General features: G+C 43.5%; 1 protein-coding gene across 1 annotated transcript; it reads left to right on the top strand.

Annotated features, from left to right (window-relative positions):
- Positions 1–811: 811 nt before the first annotated feature.
- Positions 812–21,530, top strand: LOC133575739 (crystallin J1A-like). The gene is made up of 10 exons (XM_061928552.1): positions 812–900; positions 1,145–1,211; positions 4,402–4,578; positions 14,111–14,209; positions 14,280–14,372; positions 14,449–14,605; positions 16,344–16,459; positions 20,898–20,975; positions 21,041–21,180; positions 21,247–21,530. Exons 2-10 carry the CDS (start codon positions 1,145–1,147, stop codon positions 21,337–21,339), a joined length of 1,020 nt encoding a protein of 339 aa, XP_061784536.1. The 5' UTR covers positions 812–900; the 3' UTR covers positions 21,340–21,530.
- Positions 21,531–22,551: the final 1,021 nt, after the last annotated feature.

Genomic DNA, 22,551 nt, shown 5'->3' with positions numbered 1-22,551 from the left:
AACAAAACCCAGAACCCCTTGCAGCCCTAACCCTCCCCCCAAGCCCGCCCACCCACATCTCAACCATGCCCCTCAACCCCCAATCTCAGGTTTCGAGGTTGGCAAGTATGGTGCAAGGACCGGCCTCGAAGACAGCGACAGGTGAGTAGATGGCCCAGGTGGGCCTTGTTATCCCTGTTGCCTTTATTAGCAGCAGCCGGAGCGAGACAGGAGAGTTGGAGTTGGAGCCAGGGAGAGACGCGGGACTGAAACGAAAAACATATATTGCTGGAAAGCATTCGATGACATCGTCCCTATCTGGAGATGCCTTTCCGGGCCACCTTGGCTTGCTGCCGTCCTCGTTTTATTTCCCCATACTGTTGCGACGTGGTAGGTCCGTGGTTCCTAACCACAACAAAAATATCTGTCTCTCAGCTGTGGTCCGTACATATGCATATTTTTTTACTCTTTGATGACACGTTACTAAATTGATGCAGATCACCAAGAATACAGGCATTTTTCAATTGTCAGTAATTGAATGCAAATTATTTAAATACAAGTACTAAAAAAGTAGGGTTGTTGGTGTCGGGCCCCTAAAAATGGAGATACAGCGCAAACCCGTTGTCATTCCAAAATGGTAAATTACTGTACAGTATGTATTTAAATCATTTTTTATTTATATTAAAACTTATATAAAGAAGGTTTACATAAATGTTTTTTTTTGTATTTCCATGTAATCCGAGTAAAACGCATGCTGTATTTCATACCATTCCAACTTGTGCAGTGGAGACGTTACCGCTGCTTTCCTTTGGGGGGCGCTAAAGACCTATATCGTTGACTTCTTCTGTGGTATTACGTCATTGTTGAGTAACTTGTCATGGCGGATGTAGAAGGCTGAAATAATTGTACTTAAAGTTAAAGGTAAGAAAAACAGTTTAGTTATGCCGCGTTATATCTAACTAAAGAGGAATATGTTCACATGTTACTGGCCAACAATGTAATGTCTTAAAGTCATTAAGCTAAAACTTTAGTTCGCTGCTTACTGCTTGAAGAAAAGTGAAACTAAAACTAAATGCTTATCCTTGCTAAACCGTGACACCGACATAATTATCCAATCACCTTGTTTGCACTCCAGATAATAATAAATGAATGTTTTGTTCCACAGATGGCTGCTGTTTTGACCAACAGAGCAATTGGAGCCATTGTGGGATCAGCAGTTGCAGATGCAGCAGGTACTACTTGGCATCACACTGGGCTTGTTTCCATACCAATATGTTGGTACCGGTACCAACATGTATTTCGATACTTCTCCATATAAAGGGGACGACAAAAAAGTTTGCATTATTTTAACATAAAATCTTAGAGTACATTAAATATATGCGTATTATTGCAATTTAGTACTTAAATAAAATAGTGAACATACGAGACAATTTGTGTTTTAGTAGTAAGTAAACAAACAAAGGCTCCTAATTAGTCTGCTGACATATGCAGTAACATATTGTGTCATTTATCATTTATGTATTTATTTATCTACCTATTATTTTGTCAAAATTATTAAGGACAAGTGGTAGAAAATGTATTATTAATCCACTTGTTTATTTACTGTTAATATCTGCTTACTTTCTCTTTTAACATGTTGTATCTACACTTCTGTTAAAATGTAATAATCACTTATTCTTCTCTTGTTTGATACTTTACATTAGTTTTGGATGATACCACACATTTAGGTATCGACCCAAGTAATTACAGTATCATACATTGGTTATAATTTAAGTTTTCATGTGTCCAGGGACGTGTTTCCTGAGTTTATAAACATAATATAAGTTACATTTTATGATGCTAAAAAAAATATCGATGTAATCATAGTAGTATCGATTAGACTTAGACTTCCTTTTATTGTCATTCAAATTTGAACTTTGCAGTACAGATAAGAACGAAATTCCGTTGCATGAGCTGGTTGTAGTGCAGGATAAAAGAGCAATAAGGTGCAGATATAAATAAATAGATTACTGTACAGATAAATTATATTACACTTTTGCATATGCATCCACTTTTATGGATGTATGTTATATTGTCTATTAGACTATATACACTCCTGGTATCATTACAGTGGATGTCAGGTGTAGATCCACCAATGGCGTTTGTTTACATTTTGACGCCGGTGAGCTACGGTGTGTAGTGAAGCATGTTTAGCTATTCCTCGTCCTGCAGTGAAAATGATACTTGTAAGAAACTCACTTTATTTGTCGCCATGGAGGCAAGGATTAGTGCTTTAGAAGTAGCTAAAACACTGCGGATGGACGTTAGCCGCTAGCTAGCTAGCCATGTCTTAAAGCACCTCTTCCTGAGGGTGTTTCAGTGTTATAACCTTACCTTTATCTTTACTTTTTAAGCCAAAATGCGTCCGTTCTCCCTTTTCTGTCTACACACTGTGTCTGCTTGTAAGTACTCTGTGTGTGTGCGCTGCCGAACATGCTCCTCTGCTCGTAAAACCAGCAATGTCATGCCTGTAAAAAAATAAAAAAAATATGGCGAATCGGAAATGTCATGACGTGACGACGACGCGCCGTCATGCCCATTAAAAAAAGGATGGGGCGGGGGGAGGACCGGTACTTTTTAGAGGCGGTATAGTACCAAATATGATTCATTAGTATCGTGGTCCTATACTAGTACTGGAATACCATACAACCATAGCCTAAATTTTACTCGGCATCGGATCGTAAAGAAAATAAGTGGTATCGCACATCACTATCTTGAAGATGGTCTGTAGAACATCATCAATGCAACATTTTGAGCAAAGAACCACCATTACATGTTATGTAGACCACAAGGAAGTCTTTTAAATGTAGAGAAAATGCATAGTATGACCCCTTTAAGACTTGATGCAATGTTTGTATGAGTTAACACCACTACTTCTGCATGCTTTCATATCGTATACCATACCAGATCCTCGTGTGTTACTACGTACAGTACAGGCCAAAAGTTTGGACACGCCTTCTCCTCATTCAATGCGTTTTCTTTATTTTCATGACCATTTACATTGTAGATTGTCACTGAAGGCATCAAAACTATGAATGAACACATGTGGAGTTATGTACTTAACAGAAAAAAGGGGGAATAACTGAAAACATGTTTTATATTCTAGTTTCTTCCAAATTAAGCTCATGAAGAGAATGCTAAGAGTGTGCAAAGCAGTAATCAGAGCAAAGGGTGGCTATTTTGAAGAAACCAGAATATAATTGAAGTTATTTCACCTTGTTTTGTTAAGTACATAACTCCACATGTGTTCATTCATAGTTTTGATGTGACAATCTACAATGTAAATAGTCATGAAAATAAAGAAAACACATTGAATGAGAAGGTGTGTCCAAACTTTTGGCCTGTACTGTACATTTAAAGACAAAAGGTGACTAAGTATATTATTATTATTAGTTCAAAAATATCATCTTTTTCTCATTTCATTCTCATTTTTGGTCCTTTTTTTGCTTACATTTTTACTGTTTTTTTTTTTTAGATAGCTGTGTTATTATTTACAAACAACTTTTGAAATTTTAGCAAACTCATTAGGGATATTTTCACAAAGCATCGGATCAGTACCGCCGATACCAGCCTAAATTTTACTCGGTATGGTATCGTAAAGAAAATAAGTGGTATCGCACATCACTATCTCAAAGATGGTCTGTAAAACATCATCTATGCAACATTTTGACCAAAGAACCACCATTACATGTTTATGTAGACCACAAGGAACTGTTTTAAAAATGCATATTATGACCTCTTTAAGACTTGATGCAATGTTTGTATGAGTTAACACCACTACTTCTGCATGCTTTCATATTGTAACACTGATGACATCTATTAAACAGACAAAGAAGCAAGGAATTAAACATAGAGACAGAATTCAATTTAACTCAATTGAGGAGAAACGTCTGAGCTGTACTCTTTGTACAGTCTTCCACCACGCTCTGACGAAAGATTGTACGCCTCCTCTTTTATTTGGACTTTCCCTGATTACATGGCAACAGCTGTTTCTAAGGGCGGGGGGTCGTAAGCAGCCGTCGCCTTTGGTTACAAAACAGTTCAAAGAAAAGGTGCCTGGAGGGAGGTCAGGTCCTGCTTCCTCTCCGCTTTGTAGATCTCGGGTCAAGACAAAATCTTCCTACATCAAAGAAACCGACACCTTCATGTCGCTTCCCATCCTACACAGTGGAGTTTTACAAGCCTTTTTGATTGGTAAGATCAAAGACAGCTTTTGTCTGCTCGCCGTGAACTCATTGACACACAGTTTTGTGATAACTTAGGTACAATTATTCTGACATATACCATCCCAAATAATGTGCACCCGCACTGTTTGGCTATAATAAATATACATGATCAGCATTAATACATTACGTCATGCTTATTAATGTTGATGACTTACAGCGCAGCCCCTCCACTGGGTCTATGACCTTCAGAAGCTGAAAGCCATCCTGGCTGAGGATCCAAATCCGGAGTTTCGGTCCGTGTCTGCAAATCCCTTCTACACGAGGCAGACGGGCCAACAGAGTTGCTATGGAGACCAAGCATACGTCCTGCTGGAGTCCTTGTCTGAATGCGGAGGTAGACCTTCACATTTTGTCATTATTGTCACCATTCATTTAACAGTCTTTGTTTCAATTATCAGCAACTGATCATTTCAAACAGGCAAATTCCCAGATAAAGTGAAAATAGCAAAAGTCGTACCGATTTATAAGACTGGTGACAAACACCAGTTTACAAACTCCAGACCTGCTTCTCTACTTCCGCAATTTTCTAAAATCATTGAAAAACTGTTTAACAGCAGATCGGACAAATTCATAAATAAAAACGAAACACTCACAGAAGATGTCAGGTTCAAACACTGATGACATCTATTAAAGCAGGGGTGCTCATTACGTCGATCGCGAGCTACCGGTCGATCTCAGAGGGTGTGTCAGTCGATCACCAGCCAGGCATTAAAAAAATAGTCCTAAAAATGAGCGATCATAAATCTTCACTATGACGTCACTTTCGTCACTTGATTGACATTCACGGCACCCGAGGGTCTTCTGAGATGACGCTGGCTGCTGCCAGCTCATTAAAATTACCGACAGGAAGGCGAGAAACACTTTATTTCAACAGACTCTGGCGCCGTACCGGTCGTCAAAACTCCAAAGACCGACTGCACAGTTGCACAGTTGCGCTAACAAAATAAGAGTCTCAGAAAGATGGCGTGCACAAGCTAGCAAGCTACGGAGTTTGCCGATAATGTATTTCTTGTAAAGTGTATACAGAGGAGTACGGAAGCTGGACTAATAAGATGCCAAAAACCAACCACTTTCATGTGGTATTGGACAGAAAGGAGGACTTTTTTTCTCCTCCATTCGAAAATGCGGACGTTATCAGCACCACTGTCTGATTCCAATCAATGAAAGTCATCAGAATCAGGTAATACACCAACTTATATTCTTGTCTTCATGAAAGAAAGGAATCTATATGTGTTAAACATGCTTGTATTATCTTTAAACACTTTTAACTTGTTAACAATATTAACTATATGTGTTAAACATGCTTGTATTATCTTTAAACACCTTTAACTTGTTAACAATATTAACTAGATGTGTTAAACATGCTTGTATTATCTTTAAACACCTTTAACTTGTTAACAATATTAACTAGATGTGTTAAACATGCTTGTATTATCTTTAAACACCTTTAACTTGTTAACAATATTAACTATATGTATTAAACATGCTTGTATTATCTTTAAACACCTTTAACTTATTAACAATATTAACTATATGTGTTAAACATGCTTGTATTATCTTTAAACACCTTTAACTTATTAACAATATTAACTATATGTGTTAAACATGCTTTTATTATCATTAAACACCTTTAACTTATTAACAATATTAACTAGATGTGTTAAACATGCTTGTATTATCTTTAAACACCTTTAAGTTGTTAACAATATTAACTATATGTATTAAACATACTTGTATTTTCATTAAACACCTTTAATTTATTAACAATATTAACTATGTGTTAAACATGCTTGTATTATCATTAAACACCTTTAAGTTGTTAACAATATTAACTATATGTGTTAAACATGCTTGCATTATCTTTAAACACCTTTAACTTGTTAACAATATTAACTATTTGTTTTAAACATTCTTCTATGATCATTAAACACCTTTAATTTTTTAACAATATTAACTATGTGTGTTAAACATGCTTGTATTATCATTAAACACCTTTAACTTGTTAACAAAAACATATCTTTCATAAATAAGTAAATCTAAATGATATATATGAATGAGGTAGATCCCCACGACTTGATCAATTGAAAAGTAGCTCGCCTGCAGAAAAAGTGTGAGCACCCCTGTATTAAACAGACAAAAAGCAAGGAATCATGCAGAGACAGAGTTCAATTTGGCTCAATGAGGAGAGAAGTATTGGGGCTGCACACCACGCTCTAAGGTCCAGACCCACGTGCTCCTCTATTTATTTGGGGCGGTATAGTTCGGTTGGTAGAGTGGCCGTGCCAGTAACTTGAGGGTTCCAGGTTCGATTCCCGCTTCCGCCATCCTAGTCACTGCCGTTGTGTCCTTGGGCAAGACACTTTACCCACCTGCTCCCAGTGCCACCCACACTGGTTTAAATGTAACGTAGATATTGGGTTTCACTATGTAAAGTGCTTTGAGTCACTAGAGAAAAAGCGCTATATAAATATAATTCACTTCACTTATTTGGGAGGTCCTTGGTTACATCACTGAGGCTGCTTCTGAAGGAAGGGGGGTCAGTCATTTCAGCAGCCCCAGTTAGACACAATATATGATTATTCAGAAATGCAAATGTGCTGACACTGGTGATATCGCCCTGTCTCTGCTTTGTCTGCGTCACGGTACTCCATGTTCTGGACGCAAACACTGATTTGCAAACAAGATTGCAAATTGTCCCTTTGCACAGATAGAAAAGTACAACTTCAGCACAATTGATAATAACTATAGCAACAGTCTTTAAAGGGGAACATTATCACCAGACCTATGTAAGCGTCAATATATACCTTGATGTTGCAGAAAAAAAGACCATATATTTTTTTAACCGATTTCCGAACTCTAAAATGGGTGAATTTTGGCGAATTAAACGCCTTTCTATTATTCGCTCTCGGAGCGATGACGTCACAATGTGACGTCACATCGGGAAGCAATCCCCCATTTTCTCACTTTCGTCGGTGTGTTGTCGGAGGGTGTAACAACACGAACAGGGACGGATTCAAGTTGCACCAGTGGCCCGAAGATGCGAAAGTGGCAAGAAATTGGACGAAAATTGTTCAAAATACGAGGCTGTGGGGAAAGCCGACGAAATGGCCAGTCGTTTGTTTCGCACACTTTACCGACGAAAGCTATGCTACGACAGAGATGGCAAGAATGTGTGGATATCCTGCGACACTCAAAGCAGATGCTGACATCAACTCCAAAACTGGACAGATCAGCTTTCAGGAAAAGAGAGCGGATGAGGGTATGTCTACAGAATATATTAATTGATGAAAACTTTAACATGTATAATTAAACCTTAATTAAGCAAAAATATGATTTACTCGATTAATCGATCGGGATATTCGATAGAATACTCGATTACTAAAATATTCGATAGCTGCAGCTCTAGTTGGCTCTGAATCCGTATTGGTTATCTGTTAGAATAATTATGTGTATGTTATCACACAACTCTTATGCTTAAAGGGGAACATTATCACAATTTCAGAAGGGTTAAAACCATTAAAAATCAGTTCCCAGTGGCTTATTTTATTTTTCGAAGTTTTTTTCAAAATTGTAACCATCACGCAATATCCCTAAAAAAAGCTTCAAAGTGCCTGATTTTAACCATCGTTATAAACACCCGTCCATTTTCCTGTGACGTCACACAGTGATGCCAACACAAACAAACATGGCGGATAGAACAGCAAGCTACAGCGACATTTCTCGGATTCAGACTCGGATTTCAGCGGCTTAAGCGATTCAACAGATTACGCATGTATTGAAACGGATGGTTGTAGTGTGGAGGCAGGTAGCGAAAACGAAATTGAAGAAGAAACTGAAGCTATTGAGCCATATCGGTTTGAACCGTATGCAAGCGAAACCGACGAAAACGACACGACAGCCAGCGACACGGGAGAAAGCGAGGACGAATTCGGCGATCGCCTTCTAACCAACGATTGGTATGTGTTTGTTTGGCATTAAAGGAAACTAACAACTATGAACTAGGTTTACAGCATATGAAATACATTTGAGAGTGCAGACAGCCCATTTCAGGCACACTAAGAGCATATATTTTTCCACGATTTCAGCACTCAGGTTAACCATACCTAAATAGACACAAAATACTGCATTACACAAGACTACCCGAATGATTGAAAAAAATAAATGTTTTTAAGCTAAATTATTGGTAAACACAGTTTATGTATAATCCATCCATCCATCCATCTTCTTCCGCTTATCCAAGGTCGGGTCGCGGGGGCAGCAGCCTAAGCAGGGAAGCCCAGACTTTCCTCTCCCCAGCCACTTCGTCCAGCTCCTCCCGGGGGATCCCGAGGCGTTCCCAGGCCAGCCGGGAGACATAGTCTTCCCAACATGTCCTGGGTCTTCCCTGTGGCCTCCTACCGGTTGGACGTGCCCTAAACACCTCCTGAGGGAGGCGTTCGGGTGGCATCCTGACCAGATGCCCGAACCACCTCATCTGGCTCCTCTCTATGTGGAGGAGCAGTGGCTTTACTTTGAGCTCCCCCCGGATGGCAGAGCTTCTCACCCTATCTCTAAGGGAGAGCCCCGCCACCCGGCGGAGGAAACTCATTTCGGCCGCCTGTACCCGTGATCTTGTCCTTTCGGTCATAACCCAAAGCTCATGACCATAGGTAAGGATGGGAACGTAGATCGACCAGTAAATTGAGAGCTTTGCCTTCCGGCTCAGCTCCTTCTTCACCACAACGGATCGATACAGCGTCCGCATTACTGAAGATGCCGCACCGATCCGCCTGTCGATCTCACGATCCACTCTTCCCTCACTCGTGAACAAGACTCCTAGGTACTTGAACTCCTCCACTTGGGGCAAGATCTCCTCCCCAACCCAGAGATGGCACTCCACCCTTTTCCAGGCGAGAACCAAGGGCTCGGACTTGGAGGTGCTGATTCTCATCCCAGTCGCTTCACACTCGGCTGCGAACCGATCCAGTGAGAGCTGAAGATCCTGGCCAGATGAAGCCATCAGGACCACATCATCTGCAAAAAGCAGAGACCTAATCCTGCAGCCACCAAACCGGATCCCCTCAACGCCCTGACTGCGCCTAGAAATTCTGTCCATAAAAGTTATGAACAGAATCTGTGACAAAGGGCAGCCTTGGCGGAGTCCAACCCTCACTGGAAACGTGTCCGACTTACTGCCGGCAATGCGGACCAAGCTCTGACACTGATCGTACAGGGAGCGGACAGCCACAATCAGACAGTCCGTTACCCCATACTCTCTGAACACTCCCCACAGGACTTCCCGGGGTACACGGTCGAATGCCTTACCGGGAAGGCTGAGGAGTGTGATCCCACGATAGTTGGAACACACCCTCCGGTTCCCCTTCTTAAAGAGAGGAACCACCACCCCGGTCTGCCAATCCAGAGGTACCGCCCCCGATGTCCACGCGATGCTGCAGAGTCTTGTCAACCAAGACAGCCCCACAGCATCCAGAGCATTAAGGTTTATGTATAATAATTTACGTAAAACCCCGAGTAATGAATAAAGTTTTCATCAATTAATATATTCTGTAGACATACCCTCATCCGCTCTCTTTTCCTGAAAGCTGGTCTGTCCAGTTTTGGAGTTGATGTCAGCAGGCCAGGGAAGCTAGGGTCGATAGGGGGTTTAGCTCGCTCGTCTGCGGGAACAAACTGCCGCCATTGCTTGCCGTGCTACCGAGGTCCTTTGTCCTGAATTGCTCACACACTCCGGCAGATTCAATGGGGGTCTGGCGGCAGATTTCTTTGACTTTATCGTTGGAAATGCATCTGCTTTGAGTGTCGCAGGATATCCACACATTCTTGCCATCTCTGTCGTAGCATAGCTTTCGTCCGTAAAGTGTGCGGAACAAACGACTGACCATTTCGTCGGCTTTCCCCATACCCTCGTATTTTGAACAAACTTCGTCCAATTTCTTGCCACTTTCGCATCTTTGGGCCACTGGTGCAACTTGAATCCGTCCCTGTTCGTGTTGTTCCGACAACACACCGACGAAAGTGAGTGTGAGCGCATTGCTTCCCGATGTGACGTCACGTTCCGAGAGCGAATAATAGAAAGGCGTTTTATTCGGCAAAATACACCCATTTAAAGATCGGAAATCGGTTAAAAAAATATATGGTCTTTTTTTCTGCAACATCAAGGTATATATTGACGCTTACATAGGTCTGGTGATAATGTTCCCCTTTAAGATTATTGCGTTTGGCCAAATTGTCTTTTATTTCCTAAACGCTCCTCTCTGAGTTGCCACCTTACCGTGGTAGAGGAGTTTGAGTGTCCCAATGATCCTAGGAGCTATGTTGTCCGGGGGTTTCTATGCCCCCTGATAGGGTCTCCCAAGGCAAACTGGTCCTAGGTGAGGGATCAGACAAAGAGCAGCTCGAAGACCTCGATGAAGAACACAAACCAAGGACCCAGATTTCCCTCGCCCGGACGCGGGTCACCGGGGCCCCCCTCTGGAGCCAGGCCCGGAGGTGGGGCACGATGGCGAGCGCCTGGTGGCCGGGCCTGTCCCCATGGGGCCCGGCCGGGCACAGCCCGAAGAGGCAACGTGGGTCCCCCCTCCAATGGGCTCACCACCCATAGCAGGGGCCATAGAGGTCGGGTGCAGTGTGAGCTGGGCGGCAGCCAAGGGCAGGGCACTTGGCGGTCCGATCCTCGGCTACATAAGCTGGCTCTTGGGACGTGGAACGTCACTTCGCTGGGGGGGAAGGAGCCTGAGCTAGTGCGTGAGGTGGAGAAGTTCCGGCTAGATATAGTCGGACTCACTTTGACGCACAGCAAGGGCTGTGGAACCACTTCTCTTGAGAGGGGCTGGACTCTCTTCCACTCTGGCGTTGCCGGCAGTGAGAGGCGACGGGCTGGGGTGGCAATTCTTGTTGCCCCTCGGCTCAAAGCCTGCACGTTGGAGTTCAACCCGGTGGACGAGAGGGTAGCTTCCCTCCGCCTTCGGGTGGGGGGACGGGTCCTGACTGTTGTTTGCGTTTACGCGCCAAACAGCAGCTCAGAGTACCCACCCTTTTTGGATTCACTCGAGGGAGTACTGGAGAGTGCTCCCCCGGGTGATTCCCTCGTTCTACTGGGGGACTTCAACGCTCATGTTGGCAGCGACAGTGAAACCTGGAGAGGTGTGATTGGGAAGAATGGCCGCCCGGATCTGAACCCGAGTGGTGTTCTGTTATTGGACTTTTGTGCTCGTCACAGATTGTCGATAGCAAACACCATGTTCAAACATAAGGGTGTCCATATGTGCACTTGGCACCAGGACACCCTAGGCCGCAGTTCCATGATCGACTTTGTAGTTGTGTCATCGGATTTGCGGCCTCATGTTTTGAACACTCGGGTGAAGAGAGGGGCGGAGCTTTCTACCGATCACCACCTGGTGGTGAGTTGGCTGCGATGGTGGGGGAGGATGCCGGACAGACCTGGCAGGCCCAAACGCATTGTGAGGGTTTGCTGGGAACGCCTGGCAGAGTCTCCTGTCAGAGAGAGTTTCAATTCCCACCTCCGGAAGAACTTTGAACATGTCACGAGGGAGGTGCTGGACATTGAGTCCGAGTGGACAATGTTCCGTACCTCTATTGTCGGGGCGGCCGATTGGAGCTGTGGCCGCAAGGTAGTTGGTGCCTGTCGTGGCGGTAATCCTAGAACCCGTTGGTGGACGCCGGCGGTGAGGGATGCCGTCAGGCTGAAGAAGGAGTCCTATCGGGTTCTTTTGGCTCATGGGACTCCTGAGGCAGCAGACAGGTACCGACAGGCCAAGCGGTGTGCGGCTTCAGCGGTCGCGGAGGCAAAAACTCGGACATGGGAGGAGTTCGGGGAGGCCATGGAAAAAGACTTCCGGACGGCTTCGAAGCAATTCTGGACCACCATCCGCCGCCTCAGGAAGGGGAAGCAGTGCAGTGTCAACACCGTGTATGGTGGGGATGGTGCTCTGCTGACCTCGACTGCGGATGTTGTGGATCGGTGGAGGGAATTCTTCGAAGACCTCCTCAATCCTACCAGCACGTCTTCCTATAGGGAAGCAGGGCCTGGGGAATCTGTGATGGGCTCTCCTATTTCTGGGGCTGAGGTTGCCGAGGTAGTTAAAAAGCTCCTCGGTGGCAAGGCCCCGGGGGTGGATGAGATCCGCCCGGAGTTCCTTAAGGCTCTGGATGTTGTGGGGCTGTCTTGGTTGACAAGACTCTGCAACATCGCGTGGACATCGGGGGCGGTACCTCTGGATTGGCAGACCGGGGTGGTGGTTCCTCTCTTTAAGAAGGGGAACCGGAGGGTGTGTTCCAACTATCGTGGGATCACACTCCTCAGCCTTCCCGGTAAGGTCTATTCAGGTGTACTGGAGAGGAGGCTACGCCGGATAGTCGAACCTCGGATTCAGGAGGAACAGTGTGGTTTTCGTCCTGGTCGTGGAACTGTGGACCAGCTCTATACTCTCGGCAGGGTCCTTGAGGGTTCATGGGAGTTTGCCCAACCAGTCTACATGTGCTTTGTGGACTTGGAGAAGGCATTCGACCGTGTACCCCGGGAAGTCCTGTGGGGAGTGCTCAGAGAGTATGGGGTAACGGACTGTCTTATTGTGGCAATTCGCTCCCTGTATAATCAGTGTCAGAGCTTGGTCCGCATTGCCGGCAGTAAGTCGGACACGTTTCCAGTGAGGGTTGGACTCCGCCAAGGCTGCCCTTTGTCACCGATTCTGTTCATAACCTTTATGGACAGAATTTCTAGGCGCAGTCAGGGCGTTGAGGGGATCTGGTTTGGTGGCTGCAGGATTAGGTCACTGCTATTTGCAGATGATGTGGTCCTGATGGCTTCCTCCGGCCAAGATCTTCAGCTCTCACTGGATCGGTTCGCAGCCGAGTGTGAAGCGACTGGGATGGGAATCAGCACCTCCAAGTCCGAGTCCATGGTTCTCTCCCGGAAAAGGGTGGAGTGCCATCTCCGGGTTGGGGAGGAGATCTTGCCCCAAGTGGAGGAGTTCAAGTACCTCGGAGTCTTGTTCACGAGTGGGGGAAGAGTGGATCGTGAGATCGACAGGCGGATCGGTGCGGCGTCTTCAGTAATGCGGACGCTGTATCGATCCGTTGTGGTGAAGAAGGAGCTGAGCCGGAAGGCAAAGCTCTCGATTTACCGGTCGATCTACGTTCCCATCCTCACCTATGGTCATGAGCTTTGGGTCATGACCGAAAGGACAAGATCACGGGTACAAGCGGCCGAAATGAGTTTCCTCCGCCGAGTGGCGGGGCTCTCCCTTAGAGATAGGGTGAGAAGCTCTGTCATTCGGGGGGAGCTCAAAGTAAAGCCGCTGCTCCTCCACATTGAGAGGAGCCAGATGAGGTGGTTCGGGCATCTGGTCAGGATGCCACCTGAACGCCTCCCTAGGAAGGTGTTTCGGGCACGTCCGACCGGTAGGAGGCCACGGGGAAGACCCAGGACACGCTGGGAAGACTATCTCTCCCGGCTGGCCTGGGAACGCCTCGGGATCCCCCGGGAGGAGCTGGACGAAGTGGCTGGGGAGAGGGAAGTCTGGGCTTCCCTTCTTAAGCTGCTGCCCCCGCGACCCGACCTCGGATAAGCGGAAGAAGATGGATGGATGGATTTCCTAAACGCCTGTTTTCATTATTGAAGGCTGACACGCACAGCTGGAATGCGTCCGTGGTTGATTGTGCCAATTTGTGTGTGCTAATAAAAACAGGTGCACTCACAGCCCTATGTGCTGTGTGGTGTAGGATTAAGTAAGCTCTGCTTCTTCCTACTCCTTTTCGGACGTGCTGTCATGAAACAACTGGAAATGTGTGATGCATAAATTGTATCGTATGCATGGAAACTGAAACTGAACTGAATTGTCGGCCAGGTTTAGACGTCCATGACCTGACGCAGCGCACTTTAAAATTCTTCGGCCCGGGCTCTGAGTATGACACGCCCGTCAATGACCCTTACAGACAGAAAGGCGGTAAGAAGATTTAGTACATTTTCGACCAGGTCTGTTTTTTTGAGGAAATCTGACACGTTTCTGCCTTCAGGGCCAAGACCTCAGCTTCCCATCGACGGGCCGTGGAGACACGGAAGTCTGAAAAGCTTCCTGAAGAACGTGGACTCTGGCAAAGAGGAGACGGGTGACAGAAGTCGTCACTTCCGGTTGGTGACGCAGCGAGCGGAAATACCTAACACCGGGTGTTGTCTTGTCTGCAGGCTGCCAGACGGACTGTCAGATTGACGGGATCGCCAAGCTCGCCCCCGTGGTGGCCTTTTACGCAGGGAAGTCGGACATGCTGGAGAAGGTTGAGCAGGCCACCCGAGTCACCCAGAACGATGACATGTGTGTGGCAGAGACTTTGGCAGCTGCCAGGTCAGTAGGATTATCTTTTTTGTTACAGCACGTTGGATAATGCGGACACGTTCGTTACTGGATACATTCTATTCAGCTATGTTTGCCATGGTAACGTAGTAAGTGTAAGTAATATACAAACCCCGTTTCCATATGAGTTGGGAAATTGTGTTAGATGTAAATATAAACGTAATACAATGATTTGCAAATAATTTTCAACCCATATTCAATGGAATATGCTACAAAGACAACATATTTGATGTTCAAACTCATAAACTTTATTTCTTTTTTGCAAATGATAATTAACTTAGAATTTCATGGCTGCAACACGTGACAAAGTAGTTGGGAAAGGGCATGTTCACCACTGTGTTACATGGCCTTTCCTTTTAACAACACTCAGTAAATGTTTGGGAACTGAGGAGACACATTTTTGAAGCTTCTCAGGTGGAATTCTTTCCCATTCTTGCTTGATGTACAGCTTAAGTTGTTCAACAGTCCGGGGGTCTCCGTTGTGCTATTTTAGGCTTCATAATGCGCCACACATTTTCAATGGGAGACAGGTCTGGACTACAGGCAGGCCAGTCTAGTACCCGCACTCTTTTACTATGAAGCCACGTTGATGTAACACGTGGCTTGGCATTGTCTTACTGAAATAAGCAGGGGCGTCCATGGTAACGTTGCTTGGATGGCAACATATGTTGCTCCAAAACCTGTATGTACCTTTCAGCATTAATGGTGCCTTCACAGATGTGTAAGTTACCCATGTCTTGGCCACTAATACACACCCATACCATCACAGATGCTGCCTTTTACACTTTGCGCCTATAACAATACGGATGGTTCTTTTCCTCTTTGGTCCGGAGTACACAATGTCCACAGTTTCCAAAAACAATTTGAAATGTGGACTCGTCAGACCACAGAACACTTTTCCACTTTGTATCAGTCCATCTTAGATGAGCTCAGGCCCAGCGAAGCCGACGGCGTTTCTGGGTGTTGTTGATAAACGGTTTTCACCTTGCATAGGAGAGTTTTAACTTGCACTTACAGATGTAGCGACCAACCGTAGTTACTGACAGTGGGTTTCTGAAGTGTTCCTGAGCCCATGTGGTGATATCCTTTACACACTGATGTCGCTTGTTGATGCAGTACAGCCTGAGGGATCGAAGGTCACGGGCTTAGCTGCTTACGTGCAGTGATTTCTCCAGATTATCCCTAAATTCCTTGCAATAGAGGGTTGAGAAAGGTTTTTCTTAAACTGTTCAACAATTTGCTCACGCATTTGTTGACAAAGTGGGGATCCTCGCCCCATCCTTGTTTGTGAATGACCGAGCATTTCATGGAATCTACTTTTATACCCAATTATGGCACCCACCTGTTCCCAATTTGCCTGCTCACCTGTGGGATGTTCCAAATAAGTCTTTGATGAGCATTCCTCAACTTTATCAGTATTTATTGCCACCTTTCCAAACTTCTTTGTCACGTGTTGCTGGCATCAAATTCTAAAGTTAATGATTATTTGCAAAAAAAAAAATGTTTATCAGTTTGAACATCAAATATGTTGTCTTTGTAGCATATTCAACTGAATATGGGTTGACAATGATTTGCAAATCATTGTATTCCGTTTATATTTACATCTAACACAATTTCCCAACTCATATGGAAACGGGGTTTGTACAACTCTAATTGGTGTTGGTGATTCAGTGCTTTTTGAAAAGAAGTGAATTCATTAGGTGAAGAACTGTGGGGTTATTTTCCATAGGTTCCTGGAGCATTTCATCCTGAATGGTCCTGACCCCGGAGCCCTGGAGGCCGTTCTCCATCAGCTCAACGACCCCAACAGAAAGCAGCCACAGGATTTGGACAAAGCAGTCGTTGGTATGTACTAGGCTTGTACGGTATACCGATACTAATGAATCATATTCGGTACGATACCGCCTCTAAAAAGTACCCCTTGTTTTTAACGGGCTTCACTACACACCATAGGAGGATACAATAGCTCACCGGCGTCACAATGTAAACAAATGCCATGGGTGGATCTACACCTGACATCCACTGTAATGATACCAAGTATAGGAGTGTATCTAGTCAATACTACTATGATTACATCAATATTTTATAGCATCACAACATTTTTTTAATTTATATTATGTTTATAAACTCAGTAAATACGTCCCTGGACACATGAGGACTTTGAATATGACCAATGTATGATCTTCTAACTACTTGGTATCCGATTGATACCTAAATGTGTGGTATCATCCAAAACTAATGTAAAGTATCCAAACAACAGAAGAATAAGTGATTATTACATTTTAACAGAAGTGTAGATAGAACATGTTAAAAGAGAAAGTAAGCAGATATTAACAGTAAATGAACAAGTAGATTAATAATTAATTTTCTACCACTTGTCCTTAATAATGTACCGTATTTTCCGCACTATAAGGCGCACCGGATTATTAGCCGCACCTTCTATGAATTACATATTTCATAATTTTGTCCACCAATAAGCCGCCCCGGACTATAAGCCGCGCCTACGCTGCGCTAAAGTAAATGTCAAAAAAACGCTGCGCTAAAGTGAATGTCAAAAAAACAGTCAGATAGTTCAGTCAAACTTTAATAATATATTGAAAACCAGCGTTCTAACAACTCTGTCCCAAAATGTACGCAAATGTGCAATCACAAACATAGTAAAATTCAAAATGGTGTAGAGCAATAAATAGCAACATAATGTTGCTCGAACGTTAATGTCACAACACACAAAATAAACATAGCGCTCACCTTCTGAAGTTATTCTTCATTCGTAAATCCTTCGAATTCTTCGTCTTCGGTGTCCGAATTGAAAAGTTGCGCAAGCGTGGGATCCAAAAATGGCCGGCTCCGCCTCGTCGAAGTCATCGGATTCAGTGTCGCTGTTGTTGTGCAGCAGTTCTGTGAATCCTGCCTTCCGGAAAGCTCGGACCACAGTTGTGACCGAAACTATCTGCCCAGGCATTTACGATCCACTGTCGACCGGCGCTATCTGCCCGTCTTAGTGAAGGTGTGTTCGCCTTCGGAGCTGTGTGAAAAAAGCCACCCGGCCTCTTCGCGTAAACTTCCCTTAACCACTCGCTCATCTTTTCTTCATCCATCCATCCCTTCGAGTTAGCTTTTATGATGACGCCGGCTGGAAAGGTCTCTTTTGGCAAGGTCTTCCTTTTGAATATCACCCTGGGTGGAAGTTAGCATGGCAAGCTAGAACCACAGTGAAGGATGACTTCTCATTCCCTGTGGTGCGAATATTCACCGTACGTGCTCCCGTTCCACAGTGCAGTTCACAGGAATATCAGTTGCTGTGAAATACGGTAGTAATCCGTGTGCGGATGGAGAGATTGCGTCTTTTTATGAACCGGATCCTTGTCGCGTAGTAGGAGCCATTTTGTGGTCTTTACAGATGTAAACAGGAAATGAAACGTACGGTGATATCCGCGCGTTTTTTCTTCTTCTTCCGGGGGCGGGTGAAGCGCTTCCTGTTCTATGGGGGCGGGTGCTTTCCTTGGCGGTTGCTTGCGTAGAAGAAGAAGCGCTTCCTGTTCTACCGGGAAAAAAGATGGCGGCTGTTTACCGAAGTTGCGAGATCGAAACTTTATGAAAATTAATCGTAATAAAGCGCACCGGGTTATAAGGCGCACTGTTAGCTTTTGAGAAAATTTGTGGTTTTTAGGTGCGCCTTATAGTGCGGAAAATACGGTAGACAAAATAATAGGTAGATAAATGACACAATATGTTACTGCATATGTCAGCAGACTAATTAGGAGCCTTTGTTTGTTTACTTACTACTAAAAGACAAGTTGTCTAGTATGTTCACTATTTTATTTAAGGACTAAATTACAATAATAAACATATGTTTAATGTACCCTAAGATTTTTTGTTAAAATAAAGCCAATAATGCCACTTTCTGTGGTCCCCTCTATTTAGAAAAGTAGCGAAAAATATTGAAATACATGTTGAAACTCCCCGATTAGACAACTGTCAGGTTCAAACACTGATGACATCTATTAAACAGACAAAGAAGCAAGGAATTAAACAGTGACAGAATTAAATTAGGCTCAATTGAGGAGAAACGTCTGGGCTGTACTCTTGAACAGTGTCCCACCACGCTCTGGCGAAAGATTGTACGCCTCCTCTTTTATTTGGACTTTCCCTGATTACCGTATTTTTCGGAGTATAAGTCGCACCGGAGTATAAGTCGCACCTGCCGAAAATGCATAATAAAGAAGGAAAAAAACATATATAAGTCACACTGGAGTATAAGTCGCATTTTTGGGGGAAATGTATTTGATAACAGCCAACACCAAGAATAGACATTTGAAAGGCAATTTAGAATAAATAAAGAATAGTGAACAACAGGCTGAATAAGTGTACGTTATCCATCCATCCATTTTCTACCGCTTATTCCCTTTTGGGGTCGCGGGGGGCGCTGGAGCCTATCTCAGCTACAATCGGGCGGAAGGCGGCATAAATAACCAACTGGTATGTTAACGTAACATATTATGGTAAGAGTCATTCAAATAACTATAACATATAGAACATGCTATACGTTTACCAAACAATCTGTCAATCCTAATCGCTAAATCCCATGAAATCTTATACGTCTAGTCTCTTACGTGAATGAGATAAATAATATTATTTGATATTTTACGCTAATGTGTTAATAATTTCACGCGTAAGTCGCTCCTGAGTATAAGTCGCACCCCCGGCCAAACTATGAAAAAAACTGCGACTTATAGTCCGAAAAATACGGAAATTGTGTAAATAAATAACCAAAAAATTTATATTTTGTTGTTTTCTTACCGTACCGAAATTGAACCGAACCGTGACCTCTAAACCGAGGTACGTACCGAACCGAATTTTTTGTGTACCGTTACACCCTTAGTTTCAACGTTGTATTTGTGTTGCAGAATATTGGTTGGGAAATTACCAAAATTCAATGGTCAAATCATTGTCAGAACCTAACATTGATTAAACGTCGTCAAAAAGCATGTTGCTTCAAAAATAATATTATTTGATATTTTATGCTAATGTGTTAATAATTTCACACATAAGTTAATCCTGAATATAAGTCGCACCAAACTATGATAAAAACTGCGACTTATAGTCCGAAAAATACGGTACATGGCAACAGCTGTTTCTAAAGGAAGGGGGTCGTAAACAGCCGTCGCCTTTGGTTACAAAACAGTTCAAATAAAACGTGCCTGGAGGGGGGGTCAGGCCCTGCTTCCTCTCCGCTTTGTAGATCTCGGGTTAAGACAAAATCTTCCTGTGGCTTACAATACATCAAAGAAACCCACGGCTTCATGTCACTTCCCATCCTGCACAGTGGAGTTATACAAGCCTTTTGCTTGGTAGGATCAAAGGCAGCTTTTGTCCTCTTGCCGGGAACTCATGGAAACACAAAGTTTTGTGATAACTTAGATACAATTATTCTGACAATATTATGTTTATAAACTCAGGAAATACGTCCCTGGACACACGAGGACTTAAATTATGACCAATGTATGATCCTGCAACTACTTGGTATCGGATCGATACTTACATGTGTGGTATCACCCAAAACTAATGTAAAGTATCAAAGAAGAGAAGAATAAGTGATTATTACATTTTAACAGAAGTGTAGATAGAACATGTTTAAAGAGAAAGTAAGCAGATATTAACAGTAAATGAACAATAATTCATTTTCTACAGCTTGTCCTTAATAATGTCGACAAAATAATAGGTAGATAAATGACACAATATGTTACTGCATATGTCAGCAGACTAATTAGGAGTCTTTGTTTGTTTACTTACTACTAAAAGACAAGTGTTCTTGTATGTTCACTATTTTATTTAAGGACTAAATTACAATAATAAACATATGTTTAATGTACCCTAAGATTTTTTGTTAAAATAAAGCCAATAATGCCACTTTCTGTGGTCCCCTTTATTTAGAAAAGGGCAACAGCTGTTTCTAAAGGAAGGGGGTCGTAAACAGCCGCTGCCTTTGGTCACAAAACGGTTCAAAGAAAAGGTGGCTGGAGGGGGGTCAGGCCCTGCTTTCTCTCTGCTTTGTAGATCTCAAGTCAAGGTCAAATCTTCCTGTGGATTACAATACATCAAAGAAACCGACGGCTTCATGTCACTTCCCATCCTACACAGTGGAGTTTTACAAGCCTTTTGCTTGGGAACTCATTGACACACAAAGTTTTGTGATAACTTAGGTACAATTATTCCGACAACAACCCCACTGTGAAGATACAATAACATGCGTCTAGTTAGATTTGGTTTTTCATCATTTCAGGGCACATTACCCAGGTGAAGGAGAACTTATCCAAGACTCCCCAGGAGCTCATTCCAACCGTCTTCCCAAACACATGAGGTATATTTTCTCTTGCCGGGTTTTTGTCACCACGGCAACAAATCTTTCCTCGAATGTTTGATCAGGTTTGCCCGGTGCGTTCCAAGCAGCGCTGCACGGAGTCCTGACAGCCAAGCAGTACCAGCAGGCTATCAGAGACACCATGAGCTGCGGGGGATGCACCTGTAGCAGAGGCTCCTTCATCGGGGCGTGTCTCGGCGCCCAGGTAGACCCACCTGTTTCACCTTGGCGCCAGTATTTGTTTTCTCACGCAGTGTGGATTTCTTCCCAGGTGGGCTTCGAGGGAATTCCTTCTTCCTGGGTCTCCAAAACCCGGCGCTATGAATCTGTGTTGGAGCACAGCAAGAAGATAACAAAAGGGTAGTTATTTTCCTCGCCGGCTAACAACATCGTGGACGTCTGTTGAGCTTTTTACGGAGCAGTCGATGAAGGTTCTTGTCTAAAGTGTCGACAGGAGGCGGAAGTTTTTGCTTCTATGAAAGTTTGGCGGATTGTTCCGATGTTCGTGGCACGTAACTTTTCTCTTATTGATTAAACCAAAAAGTCTCTGTTCAATATTTGCTTGGATATTGATTTTATTCAATAGTTCCTACTTGTCAAGACTTGGTCCTGGGTGTTTGCTTTTCCGGGATGCAACGGAAAGTTGGCTCGGGCGAGACGTGAATGTAAGTACATGATTTATTTAAACACTATAACTACAAAAAAAAGTACAAACGAAAAGCGCGCACAATGGCGGAGAAACGACTTGGCTATGAAAACAAATACTTGCACAAAGGCAGAAACTATGAACTAGTGATGGGTCCGGCAACACCGATGTATCGGCGCATGCGTCGAGCTCATAGAGCAAAACCCTGTGTCGGTGCGCGTACCGCTTTTAGAAAGTCACGTGACCGATCATGAGCTGTTTTGGTCACGTGACCGATACGCGAACTGTGTCGCACTGACGCCTCCTCTGTGCCCTGTGAGCGTGTCTTTTCTACAGCCGGAGAAATAATAACTAAGAGAAATCGTCTAAAATGTAATACGTCGGAAAAACGTTATTTTTTATTTTTTATAAAAATGTATAAAAAAATAAAATTAAAAAAATTCCCAGTCCACAATCATCCACAACACGTTCTCTTAGATTTCCATGTTATGATACATGTTCACATTATTTATTGACTGTATCTAAAAAAGATACAAATACATTTTTATTTAAATGAAGATATGAAATAATCCTAAATGAAATACAATGACTTGGTTTATATTATTGTATATACTAGGGCAGGGGTCACCAACGCGGTGCCCGCGGTCAACAGGTCGCCCGTAAGGACCAGATCAGTCGCCCGAATCGCCTGTTCTAAAAATAGCTCAAAGAGCAGCACTTACCAGTGAGCTGCCTCCATTTTTTAAATTGTATTTATTTACTAGCAAGCTGGTCTCGCTTTGCTCGACATTTTTAATTATAAAAGAGACAAAACTCAAATAGAATTTGAAAATCCAAGAAAATATTTTAAAGACTTGGTCTTCACTTGGAATAAGCGGTAGAAAATGGATGGATGGATGGGTCTTCACTTGTTTAAATAAATTCATTTAT

This window comes from Nerophis lumbriciformis, linkage group LG03 (assembly GCF_033978685.3).
Source record: "Nerophis lumbriciformis linkage group LG03, RoL_Nlum_v2.1, whole genome shotgun sequence".
Taxonomy (NCBI): domain Eukaryota; kingdom Metazoa; phylum Chordata; class Actinopteri; order Syngnathiformes; family Syngnathidae; genus Nerophis; species Nerophis lumbriciformis.
The sequence above is the reverse complement of the archived record's forward strand: the minus strand, read 5'-3'. Positions and strand labels throughout refer to the sequence as shown.